The sequence below is a fragment of the Anarhichas minor genome, unplaced genomic scaffold (genome assembly GCF_050575085.1).
Source record: "Anarhichas minor isolate MPS153535 unplaced genomic scaffold, ASM5057508v1 ptg000021l, whole genome shotgun sequence".
NCBI classification, from domain to species: Eukaryota; Metazoa; Chordata; class Actinopteri; order Perciformes; family Anarhichadidae; genus Anarhichas; species Anarhichas minor.
The window spans coordinates 4,020,109-4,034,089 of NW_027466467.1; the positions used below are offsets into that span (position 1 = coordinate 4,020,109).

The 13,981-nt window shown below is 41.8% G+C and overlaps 2 protein-coding genes across 2 annotated transcripts in view; one reads left to right on the forward strand and one right to left on the reverse strand.

The window, feature by feature from the left end:
- The window catches only part of cenpp (centromere protein P), an 83,420-nt gene that overhangs the window by 62,560 nt on the left and 6,879 nt on the right, over window positions 1-13,981 (reverse strand). Inside the window, exon 6 of the mRNA XM_076095672.1 lies at window positions 11,711-11,807. Within this exon, the coding sequence (XP_075951787.1) occupies window positions 11,711-11,807 (97 nt within the window). The remainder of the gene's footprint in view (window positions 1-11,710; window positions 11,808-13,981) is intronic.
- ogna (osteoglycin, paralog a) lies at window positions 618-6,911 on the forward strand. Its single transcript, XM_076095673.1, has 6 exons — window positions 618-773; window positions 3,602-3,665; window positions 4,266-4,430; window positions 5,731-5,933; window positions 6,218-6,310; window positions 6,741-6,911. Exons 1-6 carry the CDS (start codon window positions 618-620, stop codon window positions 6,909-6,911), a joined length of 852 nt encoding a protein of 283 aa, XP_075951788.1.

Sequence of the window (13,981 nt, forward strand, 5' to 3'; positions counted from 1 at the left end):
GCAGATTCGACCATTGGTCGGTCCAAAGTAATCACATGAAATCTAACATATAATCATTGTCTGTCTGACGGCCGCTAAATGTGTCTGTCTGACCAACGGCCGAGAGAAAAGCAGAGCCAGGGGAGAACTAATCCAGCCTAATGAAAGATAGGTTGGTTATTACGAGTCATTACTGAGCGGCCGGGCAGAGACCACAGACATTCCTCCTGACAAAACACACTCACACTGTGGTTGTCAACTTTAAGCTGTCTCAGCAGTTTTTTCCCCCCTGTACATACTTAGGGGACGTTTAACAGAAGAAGAAAAAAACACTTTATTCTTTCTTTGACGCTTTGTCTTTTTCCATATGTGCCTCTTTTTGGTTGTCTGCCTCTTTCTGTAAACCCTGTCTGTGTCTCCGTCTCTCTCTCAGCAGATGGACGGTGGGTGGTCAGGGAAGGGTTAAGTGCTCGGGTCTATAAACTCTGCTTCAACAGTCTGCTGGAAGCTACTGGTTCAGCCTTTAAATACAGTCATTTGACACATCCCAACAGGGGCTTGTAGCAGAGAGCAGCTGCTGACCCAAACGCAGGCTTTCAGTCGAGCTGAGGTGTCGGCGTCACACTGCGTTGGACAGCATGAAGGCTCTCTTGTTCACCTGTGTGCTGGTGCCTTGGCTGGTGGCGGCCTCAGCCAGGAGATCTGACCAGGACTCACAGCTGATACCGGGATCTGTAACTGGCAGGGAGCAGAACGGATACTTCACTGACCACTTGAAATCAAGGAGGGCTAGGGTAAGAACTCTATTATTTATGTCATGCTTCTCTGCCAAAAAGAAATGTTCTTTTCAATAACTCTGACACATGCATTTATTTAAAATATGCTAGAATAACAAAATGTTATTAAAAAAAAAAAAAAAAGGTAATTTGTTTACGCTTTAACACATTTTTTCTTAATTAGTCTAATGTCAGCAGATACACTGTGGTGATTTGTTGAGTATATAATTATACATTTATAAACAAAAATAAAGAATATGCGATACTGTGTATAGAATTAAATTAAAAACAAACCGACTGATTTTGGTCAGACCGGACTAATGTTCTCTAATAAGAGAAATTCTGCTGACAAAGCAAGATGAGATAGTTTAGACAAAGAAAAAGGAACAAGATATAAACTTTGACTTTACTAACCCCCAGGGGACATTAGGTCATGCTTAATAGTTGGCAATATTTAAAATCAATGAGGCACAGGCACATTATTCTAAAAGCTAGTCATAGATGTCATGGTTTAGTCGGTTCATTTGTCTTCTCCTACTTGCTACTGACAGAAACTGTCAGCACTTTACTTCCCCATCCTCCTCTATCAGATAATTCATTCAGCTCACACACACACACACACACACACACACACACACACACACACACACACACACACACACACACACACACACACACACACACACACACACACACACACACACACACACACACACACACACACACACACACACACACACACACACTGCTGTATCTGACTTGTTTTCCCACCAGACAGACCGAACCCTGAAGCAAACCACACTAGCCGTCAACTAACCACACTAACCTCTTCAAGAAATATTTGGACGAACCAAAACCAAAGGCTGGTTTGGTTTATCCACTGGGAGAGAAAAAAACCCACAAACTATCCTGAGCATGAGAGGGAGAGGAAAAGATATGAGTGAATGTGGCTGTGAAAATTATCCTCAAAACTTAATCTGGGACCAGCTGTTTTTCATACAAGACCATCAGTGCCAGACCTTTAAGAGACAGACCTCATGACCTACCTGCTGCTACAATTAAACCACAAGCTTCATTCAGGCTAACGGGACACAGTGTGGAAAGTTCTGTTTCTTCCCTTTGAGTGGTTTGAGGTCCACTCAGTTAGTCCCCAGGCCTTGGTGATGGATGACAAACTGACCAAGCATCAGACCCATGGTGGTGCAGGGTTCTTTCATTAGCAGCTAGTTTACTGGTGGCAGATTAGTTTAATCTCTGGCTGAATGTTTGCAAAGATGCTTTGGTTGGCTAATAATGCACAAAACCTTAAAACAAACCTAATTGTCATTGGCTACTACATGTCAGCACTTTTGAAAATATGTAATGACCAGATATGGTTACCTATCCACAAGAGATGAAGATCAGGACGAACAGTGTCGATTGAAATCAATAAGTCATCGAGACAAAAGAAAAAAATGTCTTCAACACTGCGGTTCACCAATAACAGTGGTGGTCAGCTGTGGAATATAAAGCTCTGCCAGCCTTGTAACCAGAGTGAGTTTGTTGATACTGAATGGAGTCTGTGTTCAGACCGACAGCAGAATTGTGCCACAAATCACAGCCTCCTCCTTCATATCGATCAGACCGCTGTGATGACACAACAGCGGGATGGATGCAGAGGCTGTGGCCAAAGCAGCGCAGCACAAATGTTGAACCCGACTAAACTTCTATGAAATTATTATCCAACAACGTGCTGCATTGGCCAATCAAATACATCCAAGCACACATTCCTGGTAGATGACTTTGTAACATGAACGGTGCAATTTCACTGATAATCTGGAGATTGTGTAAACAGAGGATAAAGTTATTATCGCCGTGATAACTTGCCAGAGTTAAAACATTCTGCTATACAGTATTTTGGTGTTGATAAACCTTAAAACTCATTGATCCGTTACTGAAACTGGACGTTTTTTTAAATCATATTTCATCTTTTCCAACCACTTCCACTTGTAGCGACACTACTCCACTAACACACAGTGGTGTTTACAGTCTGAATGCCCACTTAGCCTGAATTTATTAGACCCAACACTCTCGCTAACAGACTAAAGTTCTTGTTGCCCAATGATTAACATCACACGTTCAATTATCACCTTCACTGTTTACAATTCATCGTTAACAAGACTTATTGAAGACCATCTTGTGAGAGAATCACACCAGCCACAACGCCTTTAACCAGTTCTTACCCTCCCCCTTGCTCAGACCACCCCCATCTCAAACTCAGCCTGTATTTAGATCTCACCTACACACCTGTAAAGTTCCATGACTGCATCTTGCACCATTGTGTCACCACCACGGTAATAAAATCTGTCAGACAGACAGACATATAAACACCCGGCAAAGTACTCAAAACCACTTCTGAGATAATGGTGCCTCCAGGACCCGCTTTGGTATTGTTCATAAGGTGAAAACAATACCAGCCATACGCTGTCCCAGCTGGTAAATATTGCCAATCAATATCAATGTGTAAACTGTATTTTCCAAATCAAACTTTTTTACATGACAGTCTAAATTGTCATGTAAGTGCCTTTAATTGTATTCAGTTCAGGCCCAAAATCAAACTAACCAAAACCTGGTCCCCTTGTTTAACTGCACTGGTTGAGCTATTTCACCTCTTCCATGCTAGTGTTATCAAAGAGACTCCATGCTGAAGCTAAGCACAAGACAGTACAGATATTTGAGATTTCAACCCAAAACTTGTAATGTGTTGGCATATTTCCAAACCTGACCTGCTAACCCTGGCAGTGTCAATGTTTCGCTCTCTCAAATGATTTGTCCGCTGTATGAAGAGGCCGTGTTTTCTCTTGCAGAGGGCGCTGCCTCTTGCTGATGAACCTGATGACGGCCCAATCGACCAGGGAGGAGACGCCTCTGGTAAGAGAAACTCATGTTTACCTTGTGTACAGACAAGAACATCCAATTTAATTGATAGGGGGAGTTGAAAACTGCTTTTGAGATGCTTTGAGTCAGTCTGTTAATGGTTTGAAGGTCTGGGAAAGACACTCAACAAATAAGCATTGTTCTCAGAACAAGTTAAACAAGGTTGTGTTTGTTGGAAAACATCAAATACAATAGCTTGGTGGGTTCATATTATCTATCTAAAAAGACCACATCTGTAGGATTTGGGCAACTCATAACCTACCTTGATACCTGTTCCTTTAGGTTCTGAAAGGAACTAGAATAAGTTAGGGTAAGAGGGTCAAATTATATGTTATGAAATTGTTTATATAAAAGGTAATCATCCTAGTTATAATCATGTATCTACACATAATGTGTCTGGGATCGTGGAACAGCGAGGAGTAATCTATCAGAGCGTCTGAGGGGTCTGAAAGTAGACCAGGAACTGAGGAGATTCCAGATGTTAGATGCAGCCCTGGTCTGAATCACATTGAGCTGGATTAACGTAGAAGTGCTGCGACTACAGCGAATTCTGAAGAAGGCTTGATGTTTGTGTTGTGCCTTTGTGTGTTGCAGACCTGCCCACCTGCCTGCTGTGTGTGTGTCTGACTGGTTCAGTGTACTGTGAGGAGGTCAGTCCAGACATGACCAGCGTCCCCACCTTGCCTAAAGAGACGGCGTACCTGTATGCCCGCTTCAACAAGATCAAGAAGATCAGCACCAAAGATTTTGAGGGCATTGGTGAGTCTGGAAACTGTCTCCATCACAAGCTGTTTGATTGTCCAGCCGTGCTGTCAGAACCTGAAAGCAAATGGTTCGTCTATCTTTGTCTAGGTTTTTGATTCAATATTTCTTGATTGAAATATTATACGTCTCAAATAGTAATATTTACAGAAATCCCTTGTAGCATGTGTCATCTGGGTTATCTCAGCTTCGTCTTGGAGAGTACCAAATCATAACAGGTAGCCGGCTTTATACACTGGAGGTGTGGAGTTTGAAAGATGTGGGTGTTTACTAACGATTATGGAAAATGTAGGATGCAGTCTTTTTAAAACTTTACCCAAACGTAAAAGTTAGGATATCTTGGCTTCTGCTGCACAGATTTTGTTTTTGAAAAATCTGTCTCGAGATAGTTTCCAAACTTTATGGAAAAGTAAATCACTGCGGTGCCCCTTTAAGGAGGAATAGCTACGTGTCATCAGCGTAGCGACATAAGATATATTGTAGTAAACAGAGTAAAGCTAACAGACACATTTTAAGCTGCATTTGTCTTCTAAAATAACAGAACGAGGTGACTCTGACTTTGCTGTCAGAGCTCACCAAATGCTGTCTACAAGGACACAGTGACACCTGTTCACATATATCATATATCAAAAGTCATTCATGAGCAGTGAGCTGACAGAAAGGCCACATATTTAATAATGAGTGAGGAAATTGTTTGAAGTTGTCTGGTAACTAAATTAATAATGAAAAGAGTTGAATCCCGATTGGTCATAACAATTATATCATACATTAACTTCCCGGTTATTATTGTAAGCAGCACGTCACCATTTTGGTAAAAAGGAAAACCTCAGACCTCAGAGATCTCTGGATTGATAACAAAGCAGGAATACTAGTTCATAAAACTATTTTTAAGGATGCCCCTCTCAATAGGGTCTTGGTCGAACGATTTAGCTGGTTATTTGGTTACATGTCTATGTGTTTTAAAGAAAACTACAATGTAAGACATCTTTGTGCTGGACAATGGTCTGCAGAGGGACAATAATACTGGAGGAAGATTTGGATGGATGTCTGTTCCAGCTTTGTTCACCTAAAGAATGCTCAAACCTGCAAGTGCTGTGATTAGTGACCACCCGTTGTCAGTGTATGCTGTATTTTTATCTGCGACCAGCAGCTCTACAGCTCGTCGCCCGGTTAACTTCCCACCCTTTTGAAATGGAACTGAAATGCATAACCAGTCAGAAACATTGTCAACAAAAGAAAGTGAGACGGCTAAAATGGCTACAACTGCATTAACAGATTGTTTTACATTCATCAACAGTGACTCTGAAGAGGATTGACCTGACAGGGAACATGATCTCAGAGATTGAAGACGGGGCGTTCTCTAAGCTGACCCTGCTGGAGGAATTGACTCTGGCTGAGAACAAACTGGTCAAACTTCCTATGCTTCCTGCCAAACTGAAATCTTTCAACGCCAACTATAACCTCCTCCAAACCAAGGGTGTCAAAGCAAACACCTTTAAGGTAAACATCATCAACTCTCTCAACTTTTTCAGTTAGGAATATACCAATTATTACTGATGCGAGTGAAGATGAAGGCGGGCGGTCCACATCCTGTGCTGTGTCATGTGAATCTCTTCTCTCACGACTTTGCTATTCCTGAAGTATATCTGGTTTATAGCCAGGCATGCTGAAAGTATAATATGTATAAATACACTTTTTCACCTCCCACACAGGGATAGGACAACTCATAACAAATCAACTGAATCTACAGGGTTTCCAATGGTGTGAATTTGTTTCCCCAACAGAAAATGACCACGCTGGCCAACCTGTACCTGGCTGACAACCAGCTGGAAGCTGTTCCACACATCCCAGACAATGTCCGGATCTTACATCTACAGGTTTGAATCTTACTAAAATATACACAAATTACATTTACAGTCATTTAGCAGACGCTTTTATCCAAAGCGACTTACAATTCAGTATCTATCTATACACCGTAGGCACAGCTACAGAAGCAATTTGGGGTGTCTTGCTCAAGGACACATTGACATGCGACTAGTGGAGGCGGAGCCGGGGATCGAACTGCCGATCCTCTGATTGAAGGACGGCCCTGCTTTCCGCTTAGCCAAGTCAACCTAGAAATACATTGACTTCAGAAACGTCTGGCCCTCTTCTTGCTATACAAGTTGTTGTGTTCTAGATTTAATTGAAAATTGATGACATTCATGTATTTTTTGCTAGAACGTAGTGAGTGAGACTAATCGATATTGACTCTACCAGCTAAGATTCCCTCTGTTACCGGCTTGACATCGTTTCTATTCGTTTCAGAACAACAACATCACTGAGGTCACCGTAAACACCTTCTGCAGGGCCAATGACACCTACTACCTACGACCTAGCCTCAGCGAGGTCCGTATGGACGGAAACCCCGTGGTGCTGTCAAAGTACCCCGACAGCTTCACCTGTATGAAGGTACTGCCTGTCGGACGGTATCGCTGACGAGGCAGACATTTTACTGTAGCCCCTTTGTTGCTGATGGAGCAGCTTTCCCACAACAAAGTGCGAGGGGGATACCTTGACGTTCTGGATTTTGGGGTGCTGGTCCCATGGCGGGGATAAAAGTGTCAATGTTTTTACTTCAGCAAACCTACAAACAGTTTGTGACATTGTCAGGTCGAAATCAAACCATTCACTGCACTGAAGGTGTAGAATTGAGGGAGTTTCTCTACTCTGGTCTTTTTCAGTTCTACTGATTGGTGAGGAGTTCCAGCCATTTAACCTTTTGGCAGGAAGTTGCACACGAGTTGTTAAGAGCTACAGTCACATGAATTAGTTCAAAATCACCTGAGAAACGGCGTGAAGGCCTCAATATGCTTCAAACAAACTGGTTTGTCTGACCACGTCAAAAATCTGCTTTTCTACTCGTTATGTATTTCCTCACTAGAAGGCAGGATGTAGTCATAGCCTCCTCTTTGCTGTGTCCTCAGAATCATGACGTAGTCTTGACACGTTAAATCGTACAAATGGGGAAAACAACACACACTTACAGACACATTTCACCAAGAAAAGTGATGAAAGAGATTGAGAAAGAATTTACACCACACCTACTTCCACACCGCCACACACCTGGCAACTACAGCATAAAGTTTGTCCAATGCAACCTTTGACTCCCCCGTTGCAGTGAGGGCGTCAGATGCTGTTAATAACTTGGACAAGCACCTCGTTTGAAGCATAATGAAGCCTTGACAATGGATCTGTAAGTGATTAATAACCGAAAAAAGATTGAGGCCACCTGCTCAGAAAACACCTCAGATGATGTGCCTTCTGAACGTCCTTTCAACTGGTGGTGTGGAACTGATGTGACCCTTCAAATGAGTGGGAGGAGTCAACACCTCTACAACCAGAGTCCAATGTATAGTTTCATTTTGACCTGACACTGTACGACCTACATGAATGAGACTAAACAAACTGCTGGTGACTTTGAACAAACACACACACACACACGCACACACACACACACACACACAAGCTTACTAGTAACTACCTGTATTTTAAAAAACAAACTTTTTGTGAAACAAATTTTAAAATAGACATTTTTTAACAGTTTCATTTGGAGAGACGTCTGTGAAAGAACACATGGCTGAAGTGCAGTTTTTGATCACGTGTATTAATGTTGTTGCATGCTTCATTTGGCCACCACTGAATGGAAATGTTGAAATGTCACCATTTTAGATGTTTTTGGATAAATCACATTCCAATATTAGAATTTTGTAGTTAACATTTGAGTCTTGGAGACAGTAAGATGTTGCAGTATCTTTTTAAACCTCGTCACATGACAGTCAGACGTTTCTGAAGTGGCACTTAAAGGAAGTTGTCTGTGAGCGTAGTTATTATTTCTCATACATCATATGTTGCTTTGAGACTATAGATCCCAGCTGACTTAGACAGCTGACACACACTAGATTGTCCTGACATACAAAGACAGTCTGTATATACTTTTCTCTCAGAAAATGACTAAAATGAACACAACCCTCTGGGTTTTGCTCGGCTATTGTGTGAATTTATTTCACTTTTAATTACTCCATTAAAAGGCCTCTCTATAAAGGTCAATGGCCATGTAGACTTGTTCATCTGCAGGCTTTCTTAAGCGTTTTGTGACTTAGCTTCACTTTGTTTTTTAATTTATAGACTCCGGGTTGAAGTGAACCGGGAAACAATGTATCTATGAACTATAGTAATGTGAAAGTTACTCCTTTGTATTTTGTCTGCTTTTAAAATGTCTCGCTTGTGTCCCTTACTCTTCCCCTCCAGTAATAAAGATTACTTATAAATTATTACTGATGTGAATAAGACAGTTGTGTACAGGAAGAGGTGTATGTGACATGGATATTAATAAAGTCAAACTTTTTAAATTAAAATGTGTTTGGAATTATTGTTGGAGGCTGCTTCACATATTTATACATATATTTAGCAATAGAAAAGTCAGTTTTTGTCAGTGGTTATGAGAGTCCTGTTGTAGTTTAGCTTCAGATTCCACCTGTTGATAGCACCACTACAAAAGTAAATAGAGATTTCATACGTGATCAGGACATATCGAGCTACAATAGTGACTGTAACTAGCCGAAGGTTAGCAGTGAAGATGTCTTTCTGCGGTTTCTGAAACTTTTTTTTACCCTCTTCAAAGTCATCTTCACTGTGAACAATCTCCACCAATCATTAGAAACTTTTAGGAGAAAACCAAAGACAGTGTAAAATACTGACGTAGTCTCCGTGACGTCACCCACAGGTTTCTGAAGAGCTGTTATGAAGCTCAAGGTGGGGCGGCAGTAACTACAAAGAGGTGGATTGTCGGTGGAGCTGAGAGCAGCTAGCGACCTGGTTCGACACCAACCTGTCCCTAGAAGCAGCCATGCCCACAAATATGCCTAACTTTAAGCCTTAATATAATTTAAACAGCTGAGTTATATACAAATTCACCACAGTACAGTTGTCATAAACAGGGAAATTGGCTATGGACACTGTAAAAGACTTGTTTATCTCTCTGTACCCCCTGACACCATTAGTGAGTCTGACAACTACAGGATATATACATACAGACTTGTTTGTTCTCTGTACCAGGCTGTAAATTGTACATTTCTTTCTGCTGTGAAATTGGGCATTTTAACATGGGGGTCAATGGGGATTGACTTGCTTTTGGAACCAGCCTAAAGTGGCCATTTGAGCCATTGGCTATACTGATAATGGCAGAGGCTCATTAGGACAGTTTGACAACATCTGGTTTACAGTAAGCCCTTTAATTGCAACTACAATTATATTTATACGTTAAATCAGTAGGCAAATATGGAAAGATGTTGAATATTTTAAACCGTCACCTATAGATACAAACCGGAACAATATAAATAGAGCTCTAGCTAACATTGGTAAGTTGTGCATTACACCATTCCCTACGGCTGACTGCAGAGTCTGCACATGTTTGTGCATCTGTGGGCAGAGACAGTCATGTGTGAATGTGTGTGGTTTGAAACCGGTACGTAGCCACCCATCATCTGCAGTCCTGTAGTCTGTCGGAAATTTGGGTTTAGAACTGTGCTTTAAGAAATTATAATAGTGTTTAATAATTCATAATTAAGAAATCATAATTAGAAGTGTCTTGGAATACATAATTAGAAGATTCATAATTGTAGAAGTGTTTTAGGATTTGTAGTTACAAGTGATTTGTAGTTAGAAGTGTATCTTAGTAGAATTTGTAGCACCTTTAGCTCTATGCTTGTGAAACTTGTGAAGTTTTTGCCAAAAGTTGCAAAACCTTATCTTTATATAGTATGTTTATCATAGAAGTGTTAAGCCATAAAAGACAGTCATTGAATGTATTAAACTGTAAAGAGTAGCAGAGGGATAGACAGTGATTTCTAGACAGGCAATTGCAGCGGACGCAGAAGGAGCATCACCCGAGCCAGGGGGGTCCTAGCTGGCTGAGAGAGGAGGAGCCAGCTGGATTTAGCCAATAGGAACTACGGACATTATGGGATGTTTTTTGAACTATGTAAGGCGGGGGAGAAAGAACTTCCGCTCTCTTGCTCCTGTACCACTGGGTGGGTGGTAACGATATTTGGGGTGAGCAGGTCATATTCGGTGTAACTGTAAATGATGTACTCCACTATGCAATTGTTTTAGCATGAGCGGTATTAAATGCTTTGTTTATAATTGAAACCGGTTCTCTTTGTGTAAGAGGCTGGATTACATGCGGTTTCCCCACAGTCTAGAGGTTCCTTGAACCTAACAAGTCCTACACTGACCGGCTGGTTAATGTCGTGGTCTACCAGCAACAAACAAATGTTCAGATTCCTGGATTGCATGTGACTTCTTTGTGTTTTGTATTTTTGTTTATTTCTCAAAATACATATTTATGTCTGTGTGTCATTAAAGCGTGGAAATCAGCATACAAGGCACTGCCCACACTACAGTCGAACAGTTACAACGGGAGTTACAGTTTTCCACAATAACGCTGAAGAAAATGCAACCGAAGCAAAATAAGAGTTTGGAGCACACGGGCCATTATGGAAAATGTGGGTTAATCCTCCTTCAGCACCGCCAACTTGGCAGAACTTTACATTCTCAGAGTAAACAGGAGAAACAGTTCCATATTGCTTCAGCAGCTTGATTTACTATTTGACATTTTGCTGCAACCTCTTCAATAAAGTCCCATCCTGATGTTTACCATGCCCACACTAATCCACACTACGCCATTGACCTGCAGTTTTCTACTCTGTCGGCCTGAATCTAAGCACTTTGCAGACAAAACTGACATTTTTGGAGGCGTCTTCATGACTGTTTTGAAATATAAAACATGATGTCAGTACCTTCTAGACAACAAAGAGAAACCCTGTCCCTCTGGACTGACCCTCTGACCTCTACGCTGGACAAGACAACGAGGCTCCTCCACTGATGGATGAGGGTGAAACCCAGCAGGAGTCAACCAGAGGTTTAAGATTAAATCCAACATAAAGTTCCCATTTTATGTCCGTCTGATCCTGATTGATGGACCATCTGGTCTCAAAGAATTATGGATGGACTCATCTTCTCCCCCATAAATGATGCAGGGATGTCCAAAATGACTCATATAGAAAGAAAACTAAAGAAAAACTGCCAAGCTGGCCGAGTCCTCCACACTCATTATGAGGCGCTAATTATTTATCACGTGTTAACAACACACACACACACAGCTAATGGAGAGCAGGTGTGTGAGGATGAGGCTGCCAGTTTGAGGTCTATTTCGGTGCAGGTGCGTCTTCACTCACCTGGAAGTGCTGGAAGGTTCTGCGCCGGTCGTCACATCGGTCTGAGAAGGTCCTGAGAGTACTGAAGAACAGCAGAAGATCTCTGCTCTCCTCCACCCTGAAATGATGTTGCACACATAATGTATTAGTTCTTTATGAAGCACGTTAGCAGAGCAGCAGCTTCAGTCCTCCATCTGTGTTCAAACAGGACGTGATCAGGTACAGTGTTGAGTGCCGGTCAGGACGTTATGGATTGACTAAAACTGAAATATATCTGCTTACATTTCTATTTGTAATAAAAACAATGTACTGTTGCAGTTTGTGGGACTGGTTTAGTTTCGCAGGTACTATATTTGGTCATTAAAAGAGGCAGTCAGTCTTCACTGAAGGGTTCAATGTTAACACCATTTGTAAATGGACTGCATTTAATTGCGCCTTTCTACCTTACCGAGCACAGCGCTTTACATTCTCTCATTCACACACCAGTGATGGCAGGCAGCCACCATGCAAGGTACTGGCCTGCCCATCGGGTTCAGCGTCTTGCACAAAGGCACTTCGACATACAGACAGGATGAGCCGGGGCTCAAACCTATAGTATCTCCAAATACACAGTAAATCAAGCATTTACCCATCCTCCAAAAACTGCAAAATGCAAGTTTTAAAAAAAGGTGCATCCCAATACTCCGTATGCTTCATATCACAATAGTAAAGTAAAAAAATAATCTGTGTTTTGGTCTGGTTCGCTTTGTCTGAGTGAGCCTGGGACATTCTGTTACAGGCTTTCCAGAGTTTTCCATGGGGGCCCAAGGCTAGACGGCAGCCGGGTGAAGTTTCCAGATGACTGTAATTCCACAAAGAGCTGATGGAAACATGGCAGAACGCTCCCATATAGTGGAGCACTACCAAAAACACAAAGAGAGAGAGACGGAGAGAGAGATACCGATTGATCCCTGGTTTGATGTTGTTTGGAACTCATTTGGGCTCTGATTGATGCCCATCTGATTACATCTTCAGTGTGGATCCAATTAAACCATACTGGTAACAAAAACCTTATCATGCAGCGACTCTAATGAGATGTGAGGACTTGGAAAGCTTTAGTGGCTTCAGTTCATCATCCCAGAGATGAAGTAAGATTTGTTTACGGAAAAAAGATCAAATTAAACAAGAAACACTTGGACTAAAATCTTTTGGATGCTCCGTTTTAGACATATTTTGGTTGGTAGAAAAATAAATACTGATGTCCTACAGACATTAAGGCTGTCACTTCAGAATATAGTTTTTGCATCATTTGGTTGAAGAAACTCAAACACAACCCACGTAGCTTACTCCTGATATATGTTGTAGGATTTATGCTCCGATCACTTGAGGTGCCTCACTGAATGATGAACCAATAACAGTCTCAGATTGATCTGTTTAAGAGCTTTGCGTCAGTGAAAATTGGTATGCAAGAGATCAAAGTAACAGTGCATTTTAGGAATGCTCCTGCTGCAGTATGGAAGTTAACATTGTTACTACACAGCAAAACTAGTTTAGTTACACCGTCTAGAAGATCTGCATGTATACTGTAAGGATCTGTGTCTTTAAAGCAACGACAGTCTTAGAAGTAAACCACCTGCTGCTGCCCTGACCTCAGCCCAGTCTGGCTTCACACTATCAGCCTTGGACCAGGAAACACAAACAGCCTGGATCAGCAGGCTGGGGGGGTCAGACCGGTTCGTGACTTAGTCAGCTTGGATCCCCAGATGACAAGAGCAGCACTGTGTTTTCATGGCAGAGCTTCAGGAGGACGTTTGACATAATCCAGTCTGCCTTGAGTCCATTAGGTCCATCCCACAATGCACTGCTTCAACAGTGTTTCCACATCGCAGTCACTTGCCCACTGCTGGTTTACAAGAGTTCTCAACTGTACTGCTAATAAACAGCTGGATGAAAGTAAGACAACGGCCACACTCCGTGTTCAGCTAAACTGTTTGGTAATGCAGCCAAAGTCTCCGTTTAGCTCTTCTCATTCACACATTTTTGGTTTCTGTTGTCGTATGAAACAGTGTTTCAATTGCAGCTCATAAACCCGTTAACCAGGCAGTGATCGTTATTATATGATCCAGACGTCGTCTGTTTTCTTCAGTATAACGTGTGACGACAGTGATTGTGACTGTGAGGACAGCCAAGCAGCCAGCAGGTGGCCACACAGCAGCACTGTTGTGTGACTCTGACAGAAGACTTTTACTTCACAGTCTGTGTTGTCACGGTGTTACTTTGAATACTAACAAAGTTAAGGAACCACTTCAGGGG